Source organism: Tursiops truncatus, chromosome 3 (genome assembly GCF_011762595.2).
Source record: "Tursiops truncatus isolate mTurTru1 chromosome 3, mTurTru1.mat.Y, whole genome shotgun sequence".
Lineage (NCBI taxonomy): Eukaryota > Metazoa > Chordata > Mammalia > Artiodactyla > Delphinidae > Tursiops > Tursiops truncatus.
The window spans coordinates 61,557,182-61,579,294 of record NC_047036.1 but is presented as its reverse complement, the minus strand read 5'-3'; the positions used below and the strand labels follow the sequence as shown (position 1 = coordinate 61,579,294).

Genomic DNA, 22,113 nt, shown 5'->3' with positions numbered 1-22,113 from the left:
TATATATATATATATTTGCTTATGCTTTAGATGTCATATCTAAGAAACTGATGCTTAATTCAAGGTCACAAAGATTGACACTTGTCTTTTTTTTCTAAGAGTTTTATAGCTTTAGCTTTTATATTTAGGACTGTGATCTGTTTGGGGTTAATTTTTGTGTATGGTGTCTTCATGCAACTACTGATCTGCCTTCTGTCAGTATAGTTTTGTTGTTTCTAAAATTTTTTATAAATCAAATCATACAGTATAGAAGCTGTTGTGTTTGACTTCTTTTACTTAGGCTACTGAGTTTCATCACTGCTGTTTCATGTATTCATGTTTTGTTCCTTTTTTTGCTATAATATGGATATTTCACAGTTTTTTAATTTACCAGTTGAAATACACTTGGATCAAATAAAATGCTATTTATGGGCATGTATTTTAATTTTTCTTGGGTAAGTACCTAGGCTTAGTTGTGTTGCATTGTCTGGGAAGAATATGTTTAATTTTTAGAAAATAGTACCATGTAGTTTTCCAAAGTGGCTGTGCCCTTTGCATTCCCACCAGGAATGTGTGGAGTTCCAGTCAGTTCATATCCCTTTCAACACTTGATCTTGTTAGAGTCTGACTTCAGCCATTTTGGTGGATGCGTAATGGTGTTTCATTGTGCCTTTAATTGCATTTTCCTGATACTTAGTGGTGTTGAGCATCTTTTCATGATCTTTTTGATCAGTCGTAAAACTTCTCTAAAATATCTGTTCAGATCTTTAACCTATTTTTAATTTTTTTGTCTAGAGTATAAAAATTCTTTATATATTCTGATACAAGCCTTTTGTCAGATTGATGGTTATTTACTATTATTTATTTTTTCCTAGTCTGTAGCTTGCCTTTTTGTTTTCTTAATGTCTTTCAAAGAATAAACGTTTGATTTGATAAAGTACATTTTATCAGTTTTCTTAGTTATACTTGAGGCTTTTTTGTGACCTGCTTGATAAATCTTTGCCTAACCTAATGTTATGAAGATTTCTCCCAGTTTGTTCTAAAAGTTTAAAAAGTTTTAGCTATTAAATTTTGCACTATGATCCATGTCAGGGGAGAATCCCAAGACTACCCACAGGTTCCCTCATTCTTTGGGCTAATCCACAGGATCTCAGGTTATAGATAGATTCATAGCTATGACTTATTACACTGAAAGATGCACAACAAAAATTAGGTACTGAAAGAGGTGCATGAAGTGAAGTCCAGAGAAAACCAGATGCAAGCTTCTAAGAAGCCTCCCCAGTGATTTTCCCTGTGACATTCGATTCCTCCAGCATCACCTCTGACAAAATGTGTGAAGTGTTGTCTACTAGGAAAGTTCATAAGGGACTCAGTGCCCAAGTCTTTATTGGGGGCTGCTCGTGTACCCATTAACTGCCTAGCACATTCCAGAATTGCAGACTCTCAGAAAGTAAGCACATGTTCAGCATAAACCATATTGTTTTTATGTAAACCACCCTTATCAGTTAGGGAATGGTGGCAATATCTCTGAAGTTCAAGTTCCCAGACAACAGTCAAGGCCAACTTTATAAGTAGGCTTTCTAAGGATAGCAGTCTCTGGCCTACTGTGTTAAATCTTTACTACAGAATACATTTCAAATCAGATTTAAAAAAATTAAAGTATAATTGACTTATAAAATTATATTCAGGTGTACAGCATCACGATTCGATATTTTTATACATTACAAAATGATCTCGACAATAAAGTCTAATTACCATCTGTTGCCATACAAAGTTATTACAGTATTATTGACTATATTCCCTATGCTGTACATTACATGACTTATTTATTTTATAACTGAAGTTTGTACCTCTTAATCTCCCTCACCTATTTCACTCATGCCCCTGCCCCTTTCCCCTCTGGCGACCATCAGTTTGTTCTCTGTATCTGTGAGTCTCTTTCTGTTCTGTTTGTTCATTTGTTTTGTATTTAGATTCCTTATATATAAGTGAAATCATATGGTATTTATCTTTCTTTGTCTGACTTATTTCATTTAGCACAATACCTTCTGGATCCATACATGCTGTTGCAGATGTCGAGATTTCATTCTTTTTTATGGCTAATATTCCATTGTGTGTGTGTGTGTGTGTGTGTGTGTGTGTGTACACACCACATCTTCTTTATTCATTCATCTATCGATGGATACTTAGGTTGCTTCCATATCTTAGCTATTGTAAATATGCTGCAATGAATATAGGGATCATGTATCAATATCTTTTTGAATTAGTGTTTTTGTTTTCTTCGAATGTATACCTAAGAGTGGGATTGCTGGATTGTATGGTAGTTCTATTTTTAATTTTTTGAGGAACCTACATTCTGTTTTCCACTGTGGCTGCACCAACTTACAGTCCCACCAACAGAGCACAAAGGTTCCCTTTTCTCCACATCCTCACCAATACTTGTTACTTGCTGTCTTTTTTTTTTTTTTAAGTTTATTTATTTATTTATTTATGGTTGTGTTGGGTCTTTGTTGCTGGGCACCGGCTTTCTCTAGTTGTGGTGAGTGGGGGCTACTCTTCATTGCAGTGCACCGGCTTCTCATTGCGGTCACTTCTCTTGTTGTGGAGCACAGGCTCTAGGCACACGGGCTCAGTAGTTATGGCTCGTGGGCTCTAGAGCACAGGCTCAGTAGTTGTGGCCCATGGGCTTAGTTGCTCCGTGGCATGCGGTGTCTCCCCAGACCAGGGCTCGAACCCGTGTCCCCTGCGTTGGCAGGCAGATTCTTAACCACTGTGCCACCAGGGAACTCCCTGTCTTTTTGATAATAGTCATTCTGACACATGTGAGGTAATAACTCATTGTGATTTTAATTTGCATTTCCCTGATGATTAGTGATGTTGAGCATCTTTTCATGTGCCTGTTGGCCATCTGTAGGTCTTTGAAAAATGTCTATTCAGGTCCTCTGCCCATTTTTTATTTGGATTGTTTGTATTTTTTTGATGTTGAGTTCTGTGAGTTCTTTATATGTTTTTGATATTACCCCCTTATCAGTTATATCATTTGCAAGTATCTTCTCCCATTCAGTAGGTGGCTTTTTTGTTTTGTTGATAGTTTCCTTTGCTGTACAAAAGCGTTTTAGTTTGATGTAGTCCCATTTGTTTATTTTTGCTTTTGTTTCCCTTGCCTGAGGAGACATATCCAAAAAATATTGCTAAGATCCATGTCGAAGAGCAATACTTATACTTTCTTCTAGGAGTTTTATGGTTTCAGGTCTTAGATGTAAGCCTTTACTCCATTGTGAGTTTCTTTTTGTATATGGTGTGAGAAAGTAGTTCAATTTAATTCTTTTGATTGTAACTGTCCATTTTCTGAACACCATTTATTGAAGAGGCTGTCTTTTCCCCATTGTGTATTCTTGCCTCCTTTGTCATAGATTAATTGACCATATAATGGTGAGTTTACTTCTGGGCTCTTTATTGTGTTCCATTGATTTAGGTGTCTGTTTTTGTGCCAGTACTATACTGTTTTGGTGACTGTAGCCTTGTAGTATAGTTTGAAATCAGGGAGCATGATACCTCCAGCTTTATACTTTCTCAAGATTGTTTTGGCTGGGTCAAATTAGATTTTGTGTGTGGTATGAGGTAAGATTTGCAATTCATTTTTTTCTCAGATATTCAACTATTCTGTCACCATTTATAAAGAAGACTATATCTTTTTCCAGTTGAATTACCTTGCCACTTTTGTGAAAAAATTTTGGCCATATAAGTGCAAGCATATTTCTGGACTCTGTTCTGTTCCATTGATCTGTATGTGCGTCCTTGTGCCTATACTACACTGTCCTGTAGCCTTACAGTAAGTCTTGAAGTGAGGTAGTATAAGCACTCCAGTCTTGTTCTGTTTTCAGCCTTGTTTTGACGAATCTGGGTCTTTTGTCTTTCTGTAAAAGTGTTAAAATCAGCATGCCAATTTCTCCAAAAGCCTGTTAACTTTGATTTTGTTTACAGTGAGTTTGTAGATCAATTGGAGGGAATTGCCACCTCCACCATGTAAGTCTTCCAGTCCTTGAATATGGTCTTCTGTAATTTCCCTTTGTAGTGTTTTATAGGTTTTGGTGTACAAGTTTTGAACATTTTGCACATCAATTTAGTTTTGAGTAGTTTTTGAATGCTGTGTTTTTAAAAATATTTATTTATTTATTTATTTTTGGCTGCATCTGGTCTTGGTTGCAGCACAAGGGCTCCTCATTGCAGCACGCCGGCTCCTCTCTAGTTGTGGTGTGCAGGCTCAGCAGTTGCGGCACATGGGCTTAGTTGCCCTGTGGCATGTGGAATCCCAGCTCCCCAACCAGGGATCGAACCCTCGTCCCCTGCATTGGAAGGCAGATTCTTAACCACTGGGACCACTAGGGAAGTCTCTTGAATGCTATTTTAAATAGAGTTGTCTTTTTAATTTCATTTTCCAATTGGTCATTGCTAGCAAAATCAGTTCTGATTTTGTGTATTGATCTTGTGTCCTTGCTAAATTCACTTATCCTGATAGCTATTTTTTTTCCTGATAGCTGTTTTATCGATTTCTTAGACTTTGATACATAAATGATCATACCATGTGTGAACATAATTTTACTTCTTTTGTATCCTATATGCCTTTTTCTTGTCATATTACACTGAGTACAATCTATATTACAATATTGAATAAAAGCAATGATAGTGGTTTTCATTGCCTTGTTCCTGATGTAGAAAGCATTGAGCCATTTACCATAGAATATGATACAAGCTGTAGGTTTTTTGCAGATGCCTTTAAGCATATTGAGGAAGTTCTTTTTATCCCTTGTTTGCTGAGAGTTTTTAATATGAATGAATGTTGAATTTTGTCAAATCTTTTTTCTGTAAGTACTGAAATTATCATAGGATTTTTCTCTATTCTCTTCATATGATAAATGACTGGGACTAATTTTTAAATATTAAACCTTTCTGTTCCTGGGATAAATCCCTAATGGCTATGGTGTGTTAATCTTTTAGTGTATTGTTAGAATCGATTTGCTAACTTTTGTTAGGAGTTTTGCATCTATATCTTATTGAGGGATTTTTTTTTTGTCTCATGATGACTTTGGTTTTGATATCAGGGTAACCAGTTAATACTGGATTTTAAAAATGAGTGGGAGGTGGGCTTCCCTGGTGGCGCAGTGTTTGAGAATCCACCTGCCAATGCAGGGGACACGGGTTCGAGCCCTGGTCCGGGAAGATCCCACATGCTGCGGAGCAACTAAGCCTGTGGGTCACAACTACTGAGCCCACACGCCTCGAGCCCGTGCTCTGCAATGAGAGAAGCCACCACAATGAGAGAAGCCTGCACACTGCAACTAGAGAAAGCCCACGCGCAGCAACGAAGACCCAACATAGCCAAAACAATAAATAAATAAAATAAATAAATTTATTTAAAAAAAATGAGTGGGAGAGTGTTTCTCCTTTTTTCTCTGAAAGAAAATGTGTAGAATTGGTATTGTTTCATTCTATCTAATAATACCAAAGAATTGGTATTATTTCATTGTTACTATGATGTCATCTGGGCTTGGAATTTCTTTTATGCGAAAGTTTTAAATTATGAATTCGAGTTGTTTATTGGTATAGGCCCGTGTGGAAACTAAACTCAGCAGGCTTGGGTTGTGCAAACCCTGAACATTTCCAGGTCTGTTTTCTTTTTTTATTTTTCTTTTTATTTATTTATGTCTGCGTTGGATCTTTGTTGCTATGCATGGGCTTTCTCTAGTTGTGGCGAGCGGGGGCTACTCTTCGTTGCGGTATGTGGGCTTCTCATTGCGGTGGCTTCTCTTGTTGCGGAGCACGAGCTCTAGGCACATGGGCTTCAGTAGTTGTGGCACGTGGGCTCAGTAGCTGTGGCTTGTGGGCTCTGAGCGCAGGCTCAGTAGTTGTGGTGCACGGGCTTAGTTGCTCCGCAGCATGTGTGATCTTCCCGGACCAGGGATTGAACCCGTGTCCCCTGCATTGACAGGTGGATTCTTAACCACTGTGCCACCAGGGAAGCCCTCCAGGTCTGTTTTCATGATTGTTTATTGGTTGGCTCTGTTGAACTGATCTCTTTGAGTGTTCTGTCAGATAAGAGTGAGCCATGCTCTGTCAGTTTATCCAAATAATATATACTAAAAGTGTTTGTGGTAAACACCTGCTTTCCTTATCATGGTCTGGAGCTTCAGTTACTGATCTCTTACTTACTGATGACAATATATGTAGGCATACAGTGCCTGCATGGTTGATCCCTAATAAAAACCCTGGACCGTCTGTCTTAAGCAAGATTCCCTGGTTGGCACCACTTTGTACGTGTTGTCACACGTTGTTGCTGAAGGAAGTATTTTTATGTGACTATGCTTGTGGGTGGACTCTTAGAAGCTTGTACCTTGTGTCCTCTGGACTTCACCCCATGTGCCTTTTCCTTTTGCTGATTTTACTATATATCCTTTCACTGTAGTGAACCATAACCATGAGTGTAACAACTTTCTGGGTCCTGTGAGTCCTTCTAGGCAGTCATTAAGCCTGAAGGTAGTCTTGGGGGATCCCTAACACAGCGCTATTTAGATTCTCTATTTCTTATTGGATTGTGTTAGTAATTTTTCTTTTAAGAAATGAATCTGTTTCATCTAGGTTGTTTATTGGCATAAAGTTGTTAATTATAGTTCCTTAGTATCCTTTTAATGTCTGTAGCTTCTGTAGTGATGTTTCCTCTTTCATTCCTGATATTGGTAATTTTGTCTTTTCTTTCTTTTTCTTCATCAGTTTATCTAGAGGATTGTCAACTTTATTGACTTAAAAAAACCCAGCTTTTGGTTTTATCAATTTTCTGTTTCCTGTGTCATTGATTTCTTTTTGGTATGATTATTGACTTTTGTATTTATCTTTTTATTTCATCCTTCTACTTCATTTGGGTTTTTGTTGTTGTTTTCTATCATCTTGAGTTGGGAACTCAGATCAAATCTTTCTGTGAATATAAGGCTTTAATACTGTGTCTTTTCCTCTAAGCACTGCTTTAGTTACTTTCCTGAATTTTTACTTGATTTGTTTTCATTGTCATTCAGTTAAAAATATTTTCTTTTTTTTCATTTCTATCATTTTTAATAGCACTTTACAATTCTCTACGTACTTCTTAAGAATTTTTATTTATTTATTTTTGGCTTCATTGGGTCTTTGTTGCTGTGCACGGGCTTTCTTTAGCTGCGGAGAGCAGGGGCTACTTTTCATTGCAGTGTGTGGGCTTCTCACTGTGGTGGCTTCTCTTGTTGTGAAGCACGGGCTTTCGGCACGCGGGCTTCAGTAGTTGTGGCACGTGGGCTCTAGAGCTCAGGCTCAGTAGTTGTGGTGCATGGGCTTAGTTGCTCTGCGGCATGTGGGATCTTCCAGAACCAGGGCTCAAACCCCTGTCCATTGCATTGGCAGGCGCCAATAACCTGTGGTGCGTAACCACTGCACCACACCACCAGGGAAGTCCTCTATGTACTTTTTAAAATTCTTTCTTTAATTGAAGTATAGTTGATTTACAATGTTGTGTTCATTACTGCTGTACAGCAAAGTGGTTCAGTTATATACACACACACATAAATATACATTCTTTTTTTAAAATATTATTTTCCATATGGTTTATCATAGGACAATGAATATAGTTCTCTGTGCTATACAGTAGGACCTTGTTGTTTATTCATTATATATAAAAGTTTACATCAGCTAACCCCAAACTCCCGCTCCATCCATCCCCCTAAAAATATTTTCTTATTTTATGATTTCTTTTTTGACTTATGGTGTATTTAGGAGTATGTTGTTTAATTTCCAGATATTGGGGGAGGGTTATCTCATTATCTTATATTGTTATTGCTTTGTAATATAATTCCTTTTTAGTCAGGAAACATCATTCTCTTAAAATTTTATGAAGACTTGTTTATAGCTAATCATCTAGTTTGTTCTGGTATGCATATCACGTGCAGTGGAAAAGAATGTGTATTCCACTTTGGGTTGTAATGTTCTATAAATATTATTTAAGCAAATGTGTTGTTTAGATTTTAAAATGTTTTTACTGACCTCTTGTCTAGATGTTCTACCAGTTGCTGAGAGAGGGATCTTAAATCTCCCAATCATGATCCTGGAATTGTTCATTTTTCCCTTTAATTTAGTCATTTTTTGCTTATATTTTGAAGCACTCCTATTAGGCATAGCTCTTTTCAGGTGTTCCTGATGAATTGCCCCTTTATCCTAAAATAAACCCTTCTTTTTCTCTGGTAATACTTTTTTGTCTTAAAGTCTATTTGATTTCTTGTTATTAATATTGTCATTCCAGCCTTCTCATCTCTTTGTATGGTATATCCTGTTTTCATTCATTTGTTCCTAGCCCGTGTCTTCATATCTATTTGTGTCTCTTATTGACAGCATCTAGTTCCATGTTTTTCCCACCCATTCTGTCAGCCTCTGCCTTTTAATTGGAGTGTTTATTCTGTTAACACTTGATGTATTTATTGATGTGGTTGGATTGGAGTGTAGTATTACATGATTTCTTTTTTAAAATTTGTCTTCTTTATTTTTGTTCCTCTCTTCTTCTTTTCCTCCTTTTTATAGAGGAAATCACACTTAAATGTTTCCTGTTTTTATTTTTAACCTGTACTTCTTTGCATTTTTTAAAGTGTTGGCTGTATCCATTCTTAACTTTTCACAGTTGGATTATAGTTAATGCTGCACTTCTTCACATAAAATATAGAAATCTTGCAACTGTATACATCCGTATCTCTCCTTTTATGTTTTAGTTATTAATTTATCACATTTATATAAGTTAAAAGCATCACAAGGGACTTCCCTGGTGGCACAGTGGTTAAGAATCCACCTGCCAATGCAGGGGACACGAGTTCAAGCCCTGGTCCATGAAGATCCCACATGCCGTGGAGCAACTAAGCCCATGCGAGCCAAGCTCACAGCTACTGAGCCTGCGCTGTAGAGCCCGCGAGCCACAGCTACTGAGCCTGCATGCCACAACTACTGAAGCCTGTGCGCCTAGAGCCCATGCTCCTCAACGAGAAAAGCCACCACAATGAGAAGCCTGTGCACCACAACTAGAGAAAGCTCACCTGCAGCAGAGAAGACCCAACACAGCCATAAATAAACAAACAAATAAATAAATAAAAAATAAGCAAGCATCATAAAACAGTACAATTTTTCCCTTAAATATCAATACTTATGACATAAAGAAATTAAAAGAAAAAACAGAAAAGAGTATCATTTATTAAGATATTTATCCTGTCCAGTGTTCTCTTTGACTTCTAAGGATCCAAATTTCTATCAGTATCATGATCCTCCTGCCTTAAGACCTTCTGTTGGCTTTTTCTGTAATGGAGGTCTGCTAGTGATGAATTCTCTTACTTTTATCTGAAAATGTTTGCATTTTACCTTCATTCCTAAAGAATTATTTCATTGGTCATAGACTTCTGGATTAATAGTTTCTTTTTGTTTCAGCATTTTAAAGATGCTTTGAAGACTCTTCTGCCCTCCATAATTTCTTATGTAAAGTCCCTGTTAACTGGATCATTCATCTTCCTATGTAATTTGTAATTTTTCTCTTGACACTTTCATGTTTTACTCCATCTTTGGCTTTTGGTAGTTTGACTTTGGTGTACCTTGGTGTGATCTTATTCCTGTTCATTTGGTTTTGTGTGTGTTGAGCATCTTAGTTCTATAAATTACTGTCTTTGATCAAAAGTAGGAAATTTGGGGCCATTATTTCTTTTCTTTTTTTTTCTTTCTATAAATTTTTTTATTTTTATTTTTGGCTGCATTGGGTCTTTGTTGCTGCACACAGGCTTTTCTCTAGTTGGGGCGAGCGGGGGCTACTCTTCGATGTGGTGTGCGGGCTTCTCATTGGGTGGCTTCTCTTGTTGAGCATGGGCTCCAGGCACACAGGCTTCAGTAGTTGTGGCACTCGGGCTCAGTAGTTGTGGCTCGCAGACTCTAGAGAACAAGCTCAGTAGTTGTGGCACACAGGCTTAGTTGCTCCACAGCATGTGGTATCGTCCCAGACCAGGACTCGAACCCATGTCCCCTGCATTGGCAGGTGGATTCTTAACCACTGTGCCACGAGGGAAGCCCTGGGCCATTATTTCTTCAGATAATATTTGCCCCCTTCTCTTTTCTCTTTCTGGTATTGAAATTACATATATATTATATTGTTTTATTTTTGCCTGACAACGTATGAAACTTTGTTGGTTTTTTTAGATCTTTTTTTGTGTGTGTTGTTTACATTAGGTAATTTTTACTCACCTGTTTTCAAGTTTGCTTACTCGTTCTTCTGTCCTCTGCATTTGATTAAGTACATTCATTTTTATTTTAGAAATTGTATTTTTTCATTTTAGAATTTCAGTTTGTCCTTTTTTTATCCTTTCTGTCTCTTTGCTGAGATTTCCTCTATTCTTTATTAACGGAAAGCACATTTTCTTTTACTGAAGTGTAATAGTAGCTCTAAAATCCTCGCCTGCTAGTTCCAGTATGTTTTTCTCAGGCTTTCGTTTAGTTAATTTCCTTTTCTTGTGTGCATATGTTCCATTTCTTTAGTTTTTCATATATTGGGTAATTTGAGTTGTATCTTTTGACATTATGAATATTAAATTATGTTGATTCTGTATTCTTTTATATTTACTCCATAGGTGGTGTTTTTGTTTTAGAAAGCAGTTATTTTGACAGGGTTCAAATTGCAAATTCTGTTGCTTAGGCAGCAACTTCAGTCTCATATTTTTTGTCTTTTGCTGAGCTGCTTTGAGTCTATTCTGATCTTGCATGGTTCAGGAGTTTGATAGATGTGGGTAGAGATTACTTGAAGAGTAATTATGATTCATATTGTCCTGATTTTTGTTTAAATTGTGTTGGGTTTTCTTGTGATGCACAATTAAGTTATATGGAATCATTTGATTCTTTCAAAGCATACTTTTAATCTTTAGTAGGGGATACGGAAACACCTTTAGTCTAATGTAATCCCATTATTAAAGCAATGCCCTTCTTAGGATTCTGCTCAATGATACATGTATTTATGAGATACTTTCTCTCTGGCTGGTGGGAATATGAACTTTTCCCAGCTTTTTGTGATCTTTGAGACCTGTTCTGCCTACTTCTTTCCAGTGTTTTTTGGTCTGGCCTCAGGTAGTTTCATCTTACTCATGTACATGACAGTGCTTAGCCCACGGTAGATGGTACTTCTCCCCAGAATGCATTCTCTCTCTCTCTCTCTGAAGTGCCCTCCTCTTTGTTATTCTGCTCTGCAAATTCTAGCAACCTTGGCCTCTGTGAACTTTGATCACTGTCTCCTCAGCACAGTGAGTCTTCTGGATTCTGTTTGAGTTGCCTCCCTTTCCTGGTAGACTTACCGACCGTTGAAGGGCTCACATTGATTTTTTTCCCTCTCTCAGGGTTCACAGTAATGTGCTGCCTGTTGTCCAACATACGAAAACTTCTGTTTCATTTTTTGCCCCTGATTTTCTGTTTCATTAAGGTAGGAAGGGTAAATCAGATATCTCAGTTATTATTTCTATATTATAGCTTTTTATCATAATCTGTAAATATTTTTAAAACCTTAAAATATACGGAATGTTACCAGTCAAATGAAAACATTAGTCTCAGTTTTCCCTACTTTCCATGCAGAATTTTCAGTTTGTAACTGGTGACATAACTTGAAAATTCTCTTCTTCTTTTCCGTCCTTACATCAGAGTTCTGTAACGGTGTCTTGTAATGCTTTATAGCCAGAATATACCGAGTGAGCCACATGTCATTAGCAGTTTTATAGTCAGTACTTAGGTATTCATAGTTTGAAAAACAAGGCATTTTCTAATGAAAAGATTGCATCGGTACAAGAAAAACAGTGTATAGGGCTTCCCTGGTGGCGCAGTGGTTGAGAGTCCGCCTGCTGATGCAGGGGACACGGGTTTGTGCCCCGGTCCGGGAAGATCCCACATGCCGCGGAGCGGCTGGGCCTGTGAGCCATGGCCGCTGAGCCTACGCGTCCGGAGCCTGTGCTCCGCAACGGGAGAGGACACAACAGTGAGAGGACCGTGTACTGCAAAAACAAAACAAAACAAAACAAACAAACAAAAAAACAGAGTGTATAAAATAATCATGACCTGAGAATGATGGTAGAATTTTTTAAGTGGAGCAATAAGATCAGCCAGGTCACACTTCATTTGTATTATACAAAAACACAAGGTTGATATGATGTAGACTCTAAGCTATTATTTTTACACTGTGAAGTAGATTGGGTGTTATTGTGTCTCATAAGGAAAATGAGTAGTTTAAATAATCTTGCATTTGCATGTTCAAAATCTGGAAAAGTACACTGAAGTATATGTTATACAGTTTCTAGAGTACACATTTCTATATACAAAATGAATTATTTTCCTATCATAACTTTTTTATTAGAATAATTTATATTATAGAATTTTAAAGATATGTACTTTAAAACTACTTTTTAGATACATTTTAAAGTACACTTCATTTTTTTGTTAGATAGTAAGTACATTACATATTTCAAATAGGTGAATTTTGCTGCCAAAATGAATAGGCATTATAAAGTGAATTTGACTAACTTGGGTAAATTAAAATGAAAACACTTGTACACTTATTGTCAACTTAGGAACTAAGATAAATTAATTAATATTGGATTTAAATAACTTGATAAACCATCCTTTCTAAGATTCTAATTAATGGGAGAAGTCTAGACTGCACATGTAATCTTATAGTATTTGCAAAGTTTACTTATGATTAATTTAGTAGATACTTATTAAGCACTATTTATTTGCTTGTTACCATGTAAATATAATTGAGTTATTTGTAGTGAGGTGGATGGACCTAGAGACTTGTCACACAGAGTGAAGTAAGTCAGAAAGAGAAAAACAAATACCGTATGCTAACACATATGTATGGAATCTTAAAAAAAAAATGATTCTGAAGAACCTAGGGGCAGGACAGGAATAAAAACGCAGACATAGAGAGTGGACTTGAGGACACTGGGAGGGGGAAGGGTAAGCTGGGGCGAAGTGAGAGAGTGGCATGGACATATGTACACTACCAAATGTAAAATAGATAGCTAGTGGGAAGCAGCTGCATAGCACAGGGAGATCAGCTCAGTGCTTTGTGGCCACCTAGAGGGGTGGGGTAGGGAGGGTGGGAGGGAGATGCAAGAGGGAGGAGATATGGGGATATATGTATATGTATATCTGATTCACTTTGTTATAAAGCAGAAACTAGCACACCATTGTAAAGCAATTATACTCCAATAAAGATGTTAAAAAATAAATAAAAAGTTTATTAAAAAAATATAATTCTGAATTGATAGTTCAGTTAAACTGTCTTTGACTTGTTATGGCCATGATATCTGAGCTTCTAACTTGATATGTACATTAGTTTTATGGCTTCTGGTATAAGAAGGTTCAAGTAGCTGAAAAAGAAAAATCAAGATTTCACTTAGAAAATTTGTGAGCTGTAGGTAAAACTTGTCTTAGCGTTACTGGGAATACAGTCTCTCAGTAGCAACAATGATTGCTAACACTTAAAAAATGCCATCTGTGCTAGGTTGTTAACGCCTTACTAACGCCTCAACTTATTTTATCCTCACAAATAACCCTGTGAAGTTGGTTCTTTCATTTTCCATATTTTCCATATGAGGATAAGGTAGCAGTGAGGTTAGATTATCTGACCAAGGTCACACAGCTACTATGTGGCAGTCAGAATCCAAAGCCAGGTAGCTTGGCTTCAGAAATCATTTTAGGTCATTCCCCTTTTAGAGCCATCCTTCCTGTTTGATTCCTTCCTCCTCTTTCTTCTTTAGTGTCTTTGACCTCTTATCATCATCTGGTATTAGCTATCCTTTGGAGGTATCTGGCCTTGTTATAATTTTTTATTTTATTGAAGTATAACTGATTTACAATGTGTTAATTTCTGCTGTACAGCAACATGATTCAGTTATACATATGTATATATGTTTTTTCATATTCTTTCCCATTATCGTTTATCACAGGATATTGAATATAGTTCCCTGTGCTGTACAGCAGGACCTTGTTGTTTATCCATACTGTATAACAGTTTGTATCTGCTAATCCCAAACTCCCAATCCATCCCTTCCCCTTTCCTCTCCCATTTGGCAACCACAGGTCTGTTCTTTATGTCTGTGAGTCTCTTTCTGTTTCATTGATAAGTTCATTTGTGTCACATTTTGGATTCCACATGTAAGTGACATCATATGGTATTTGTCTTTCTCTTTATGATTTACTTCACTTAGTATCATAATCTCTAGATCCATTCATGTTGCTGCAAATGGTATTATTTAATTCTTTTTTATGGCTGAGTAGTATTCCATTGTATATACCTACAACATCTTGTTTATTCATTTGTCTGTCGATGGACATTTAGGTTGTTTCCATGTCTTGGCTATTGTGAACAGTGCTGCTATGAACACAGGGATGCATGTATCTTTTCAAATTATAGTTTTGTCTGGGTATATGCCCAGGAGTGGGATTGCTGGATCCTATGGCAACTCTTAATTTTTTGAGGAACCTCCATACTTTTTTCTAGAGTGGCTGTACCACTTTACATTCCCACCAACAGTGTAGGAGGGTTCCCCTTTCTTCACACCCTCTTCTGCATTTGTTATTTGTAGATTTTTTTTTTTTTAAGAATCAATTTTATCTATCTATCCATCTATTTATTTATGGCTGTGTTGGGTCTTCGTTGCTGCACATGGGCTTTCTCTAGTTGCATCGATCGGGGCCTTCTCTTCCTTGCCATGTGCAGACTTCTCATTGCGGTTGCTTCTCTTGTTGTGGAGCATGGGCTCTAGGCACGTGGGCTTCAGTAGTTGTGGCTCGCGGGCTAGAGCACAGGCTCAGTAGTTGTGGCACACAGGCTTAATTACTCTGCGGCATGTGGGATCTTCCCAGACCAGGGATCGAACCTGTGTTCCCTGCATTGGCAGGCAGATTCTTAACCACTGCTCCACCAGGAAGTCCCTGTAGATTTTTTTAATGATGGTTATTCTGACTGGAGTGCGGTGGTACCTCATTCTAGTTTTGATTTGCATTTCTCTAAAATTTAGTGATGTTGAGCACCTCTTCATATGCCTGTTGACCATCTGTATGTCTTCTTTAGAGAAATGTCTATTTAGGTCTTCTGCCCATTTGGGTATAAATTTTTTATGTTTTAGATGTGGGTAGAAATGACCAAGTCCTGAGATATTGGTAATAAGTTATGCTGTAAGTAGTTCACTCTGGAATTCCAGTCTTCTTGTTGTAAACAGAAAATTCTGTACTGTTTATTATTTATTCAGGGCTGTTTGTAATGTTTAGATAGTTATCAACAGTAGAACTTTTCTATTCATCTTTATCCTTTACAATCAGATTCTGGTATGCTATCTAATGTTCTGTAACAAAAATGTCACTATAAACATAATTACAGTAGTCTCCCCTTCCTTGTGGTTTCACTTTCCACGGTTTCAGTTACCTGTGGTTAGCAGTCCAAAAATATTAAATGGAAAATTCTGGAGATAAACAATTCATAAGTTTAAATTGCACACTATTACGAGTAGTGTGATGAAATTTTGTGCTGTTCTGTCTGGGAGCCCCAACCATTGACATCATCTGCTCCTGACATCTAACCATTGACGCTGTCATGCTCAGTGATCCAGGATCACCTAGAGCAGATGATCCTCCTTCTGATGTACCATCAGAGTGTCAGTAGTAGCCTAGCCGTGCATCACAATGCCTACTTCATTCACCTTACTTCATCTTATCACATAGACATTTCATCATCTCACAGCACCACAGAAAGAAGGGTAAGTGCAGTCCAATATGAGAGAGAGAGAAAGAGAGAGAACACATTCACATAACTGTTATTAAAGTATATTCTTACAACTGTTCTATTTTATTACTAGCTATTGTTGTTAGCCTCGTACTGTGCCTAATTTATAAATTAAACTTTATCATAGGTATCTGTGTATAGGAAAAAACATAGTGTATATAGAACTTGGTAGCGTCCATAGTTTCAGGCATCTACTGGTTGTCGTAGAACGTATCCCCCACAGATAGAGGGGGACTACTCTATTGATCTATTTGTTTTGGATTTCTTTTTGTTCTTGAAATACCTTGTTAGTTCTTGGAAACATGCTTAATCCTCTAATGTTGTGGGAAAACTGACGTAAGCTTCTTAAAATTTGTGTTCAGAATTGATTGATGTTTCATTGTTATCAAGTACAAAATTTCATTTTTACCAGTACATACTGCCTTAGACACACAGTTGAGCTGTACGTCATCTGCCATTCGATGTCAAATGATAAGAAAAGTGACCTAGTAAGCCACAGTACTAAAATAGTCAAAGGTTTAGTCAATAACTCATGAAGTTTGATGTACTAGTATTGATAAACTAATTAAACAGATCTGCCTGTGTTCTTCCAGCCTACTGGGGCTCTGCTATGATTAGCTTTACAGCAAGGAATATTGTAACACTGAATGAAAGTAACTGATAAGAGAATGGTGTAGTCACGGAGCTTTAAGTACTCCCATTTCTGATCACAGAATGGTTTCAGGGAAAGTAGGCTTTCTCTGCACACCTGCAGCCAGTCAGTGCATAGGCCTCTTGTGGTCAATTTTGATTGATTCTTAGAGCTAGAACAAATTTAGTGTTTTGCAACCTTCTGTGATTTAATAACGTTATGCTTTTTGCTATAACAGTCACAGTAATCCTTCTCCAATAGTGAGTAATTATAGCAGTGCCTGGTAGCTCAGCTGTGGTTTGAACGTTTCAGTGTTCCCAGTATAAACTCCTGGATATATTCTGGAGTTCATAATTCAACTTTACAAGTTGGCTGTACAGTTAAGTAAATAAAGGTGTTGCTGAGAAAATACATCCCAAGAAGATGAGGCGGTGGGTGGATCCTAACCCATTCTTGTTTCAAAAGTTTCCTGAGAACTGTAGACTGAGATCCGAATATAATTGGTAAAGAGAAATAATATTTTAAATGATTAATTTTCTAAAAAAAACCCACAAGTTAAAGACTTGAGGCAGTCTTCTTAATACCTACTGTTTTCTCACAGTATGTTGATGTCCTTTTAGACATCTACTTCATGAATTATATCTATTGGTGGTAAGTTAGATTCTAGGTATAGCAATCTAATGGGAAATGTCTTTTTTTTTTTCCAGTCTCTCATTGGGCTGTGATGTTGCATTCAGCTGATAATTATTGGGCTTTTACTATATTGCCAGGCTATGTGATAGGTTGTGGGAGTATATAGATTAATAAGGAATGGTTCCGGTACTAAATAACCTCATGTTCATTCCAAGGTGAATTTGAGAAATATCTTATTTAAAATACATCTTGTGTGTTGATTTGATATATTTAAATTGGTATAAATCAGTCAACCAGCAAGTGTTGGTTGCTTTTTGGCACTGTTGTAACTTAGGAACTTTTTTTTTTTAACATCTTTGTTGGAGTATAATTACTTTACAATGGTGTGTTAGTTTCTGCTTTATAACAAAGTGAATCCCATCTATGCATATACATATATCCTTAACTTAGGAACTTTAAAATCTGGTTGGGGAGAAAATCATTTATAACTCAAACAATTAGATAAGTGCTTCTAAACTGAGATTTAAGAATTTTTAAAATTTATATTTCCATTTAAGTATAATCTAAAACATTGGGTATATTTTGGATCATTTGGTTGCCATCTTGTATACTAGTACCACGTAATATTGGAACCCATTTTTTGTATTCTTGTGTGAGATCACTTGATTCCATGATCATTTGAAAATTTCATGGACTTTAAGGAGCCTAAGTGGGTTGATATCATCTGTAGATGAGTGGTCACTTGGGTGAGACTGCTTTTCATTGATTGGCACTAAGAGGTGTGTTTTTTTAGAGTGAATTTGTTCCTGATTGGCTAACGTTCAGAAGCAAGGGGCTGTCACAGGTTGGTTGACTTGCAAAAACTTGTTGATTTAGCTGAGTTTTTGTCTATTGAACAGGTTTAAAATAGTTCTGGTGGCTACATGTTACCAATGCTATAGAAGAAGCCATCATAGGAATGTGGGAACTTAAAAATATTTTCAGTTTCAGATTGTTTATAATGAACATTTTAAAATACCTTTATAATCAGAGAAAGTACTATTATTCTGTGTTGGAGGATGTCTAGAAAGATGAGATTCACCCCTAAAATGAAAATGTCTTTATTGTTTTATCTGAATATAAAATTAATATTCATTGTAAAAAAATTAAATAATATAGAAAGATGTAAAGAGTGAGGGTCACTGGTTAATGTCGTCACCCAGAGCTAGTCACTGTTAACATTTTACTATATAAATTTTTTCAACTTTTGTGCTTACCTGGTTTGAATCCTGGTTCTTCATTTAATAGATTTCTATATTGGTCAAGTTACTTAACTTCTTTGTGCTTCGGTTTCTTCACCTGTAAAACAGGAAAGGTAATACCTGTTCATTGAGTTGTGAATATAAAATGAATTAATCTAAATATAACATGTAGAACAGTGCCTGACACATAGTTAAGTGTATAAATATTTGCTACTATTACCATATAATGTCCATTCTAAGACATCTGTTTTCTATTTTAAAGTTTATGCAGTTGGAACTTATCTTAACAATTGCGGGTGGCTTACAATTGGCAGGGTTTTTTCTTCCTCTGAGGTCTGTAAAATTATGGTACATCTTACAATTGGTGGTTTATCTTAGAGTGATAAAATACAATATATGTGTATCTATTTTTTATTAACACAGAAGTGCGATCATACAGTGCATACTGTTTTGCACCCTTAAAATTTTTTACAAGGACATATTTTCAACGTCAAGTACAGATTTACTTAATTATATATAGTGACCACATAGTACAGCATTATATGGATGTACTGTAACTTGTTGTACTGTTCCTTTCTTAGTGGAAATTTTATTGTTTCATTTTTGCTTTTGTGGAAGATTTTGATTAGTAGAACTTGGGAGAAAGTAGGATTGATAAACTGAGTGGAGATTGAGACAAAACGTCAAGTTATATTTGGGGACTCTTCCTTGTTTGACTTTAAAGGAAGATTATGGGCTGTATTGAATACTGAGTTAAGGATTTTAGGTTTCGTTTTTAAGATTTTGTGGATCTATTCAGCACTGAAGAGTAATTGGAAATACGTTTTTTGTTAGTTTCACCTATAACCCTCTCAATATAGTACAGACGAATCGATTGGTATCATCTTAAAATGGTGTGTTTAGCATTTTATCAATGATAAAGACGCAGAAAGTATGTTCATTAAGTTTTCACTTGTGTCCATGAAATTGTGAAGAACAGCAAAATAGGTTGGATTAAAGATTAAGATCTAAAATTATCTGAGGAGGGTGCCGTGATGTGTTGAATTTAAGTTGTTGAAAATGTCTATAGGTAAGTAAGATATTGCCCTCCTTTTAAAAGAAGAAACCTTACTAGGACAATTACTCGAGTATGGATTGATTTAGTCAGTAGCGCATTTGGAAAAAGTATATGGGTTTTTTGTTTGTTTGTTTGCGGTACGCGGGCCTCTCACTGTTGTGGCCTCTCCCGCCGTGGCTCCGGACGCGCAGGCCCAGCGGCCATGGCTCACGGGCCCAGCCACTCCGCGGCCTGTGGGATCCTCCCGGACCGGGGCACGAACCCGTGTCCCCTGCATCGGCAGGCAGACTCTCAACCACTGCGCCACCAGGGAAGCCCTCGCTTTTTTTTTTCAAAATCTTAACTAGTTTGTCTTGCTTAGACTTCATTTGTAGTTTGGAGTGCTGTACTGAAAAAAATATAGACAAATTGAGTGAGTTCAGAAGGGAACAGACAGGATGGTGAAGGAACTCAAAACACTGCTGTGTCAAGGGAAATTGGACTGTAAGGGAGAGAAGGCCATGACAGTTGTCTTTAAAGAAGTCCAGATTGGTGACTGTGATATAAAGTATGGCACAGTATAGCACTGTTTTCCTTTTCAGCATTGATTCCACCTATTTCCAGCTACTTCCCCTCATTTCCCATGCTCTTTGAACATTCCATTAACTTTTAGGTATGTACTATGGGGATATATCAGAAAATTAATCAAGCAATGGTATCTGAAGATATTTGAGAAGGGAGGTACAAGCTACAAGCAGTGTCAGAAGGAAGCAGTCGAAGAATTTCAACTCAAATTCCAATTTTCATTTAATTTTTCTGCTCATCATAATTTTGTTATAAATTTAGTGATTAAATTGACTTTGAAAACAGTTTTCAGAACACACTTCCATCCTTTTGGAATTTTTATTACATTAAATTGATATTGTCACACATTATTCTTACTGAGCTGAAAATATCAGGTAATGTATATTGGAATGTGACTATTACCATAGAATCAGAGTTGGGCCTCAGCACCTTTTGACAGATGAGGAAACATAAGCTCCTATACCATATAGTTAGTGGACAGAGCCCAAGGTCTTTATATTATTTGTATCCCTCATTTTGAAAATACTGTTCCAAATCAGTTAATATTTTAATATTCTTGTATGAGTTTTGCTCAAGAACTTTTTTTCCCATCAAGAGGAAGGACAACTTGATAGGATATTGCTGTTGTGGATTGGATTATTAAAATGCTTACTTCACAAGCTTTTTCTGTTTCTATTCATTATCCTACAATACATTGTCTTTATTTTACCATCTAGGCTATGAGCAGGTTCAGTTATTTAGTTCAGGAAAGTTGAGTGTGGATTTTAGTATAGAAAATATTAAATTTTTAATTTTCACTCTGGCTAGGATTAAATTATGTTTTCTTATTCACAGATCAAGAAGTTAGTATATGTTTACCTGGTCCGATATGCTGAAGAACAGCAGGATCTGGCACTCTTGTCCATAAGCACTTTTCAGCGAGCTCTGAAGGTAAATAATAGAGTGAGTAGGCAAATAGCTGCAACGTTTCTGCACAGTTGAAGGTGTGTCATTTAAAGAAGTGGAGCAATAATTCACTAAATGGTACAGTCATGTTTTGAAAGAGTTAAAAGGCCTCTCACGGTCCCTATTCAATGCCCTTAGAAAATAATTTATTATTATAATCAACTGGACTTTGCCTTGTATGTTCCTTTATGTTCAATATAATCATTATTGTGCCTCAAAGAGCGCTTCATCATTACACCAACTAGTTGTTGAAAGTGTACAAAGAGGGGACATGACTTTTTTTAAAGATAAAATTTATGACGTGCAGCATTTTGTTATTATGAAACTCTAAAACCCCAGCATGTTTAGTAATATGTGATCAAGTAGAATTATAACCATTACTTTTCTTGTTAAAACATTATTCAGAGAAATAAACATTTATTTAATTCTCTTTTTCCTTAGCCATTTCCATATACTGGGTATTTAAATTAAGTAGCCTGGTTTTCTTTTTTTTTTTTTTTTTTTTTTTGCTATTGTTGTATTACATCCTATAAGCACCTGTTAACTGTATCATAAAGATGTATTTAAAATATTGAAAACTTGAAATTTTGATGAATATTTTTTACTGTCTTTAGGACCCAAATCAACTAATTCGTGCAAGTGCTTTGAGAGTTCTATCAAGTATTAGAGTGCCAATTATTGTACCTATTATGATGCTTGCTATTAAGGAAGCTTCTGCTGACTTATCACCATACGTTAGGAAGAATGCAGCCCATGCGATACAAAAATTGTACAGGTTGGTACTTTGTAAATAATACCAAAGATCCCTAATGTTGTGTGGAATGTTACAGCCCCTGGAGGCTTATTTTATTAGCGCTTATAACTAGTCTGTCCTTAAACTAAGTAAACTCAGTGACTGTGTTTCCCCTGCCCACAAACATTCTTTAGACATCTTTAATTTTATTTTGGTTATAGAGACCCGAGGCAGGTTTTTATTTGTGAGCCTGTTAGGGCCTGTGATAATTTATGGATTTTATAACTTAAAAATAATCAGAAGTTGAATTATCATTTATATAGTCCATCTCTCATTACACATACACATGTTATTAGAAAATTAAGATTTTTTTTCCTATTTATTGCAGGGTAGAATCTTAAGTGTGTTATTGTCTCAATTCACTTTGTTACCCCTTCTTCCATCTTTGATCCTGCTGTTCCCTTCCTTGCCTGA

General features: G+C 36.5%; 1 protein-coding gene across 6 annotated transcripts in view; it reads left to right on the top strand.

Moving 5' to 3' along the window:
- AP3B1 (adaptor related protein complex 3 subunit beta 1) overlaps positions 1-22,113 on the top strand; it is a 274,518-nt gene that overhangs the window by 54,065 nt on the left and 198,340 nt on the right. For all 6 annotated transcript variants that reach the window (XM_073802233.1, XM_073802229.1, XM_019929790.3 and 3 more), the window contains 2 exons: positions 20,796-20,891; positions 21,521-21,681. In XM_073802233.1, the coding sequence (XP_073658334.1) occupies positions 20,796-20,891; positions 21,521-21,681 (257 nt within the window). The remainder of the gene's footprint in view (positions 1-20,795; positions 20,892-21,520; positions 21,682-22,113) is intronic.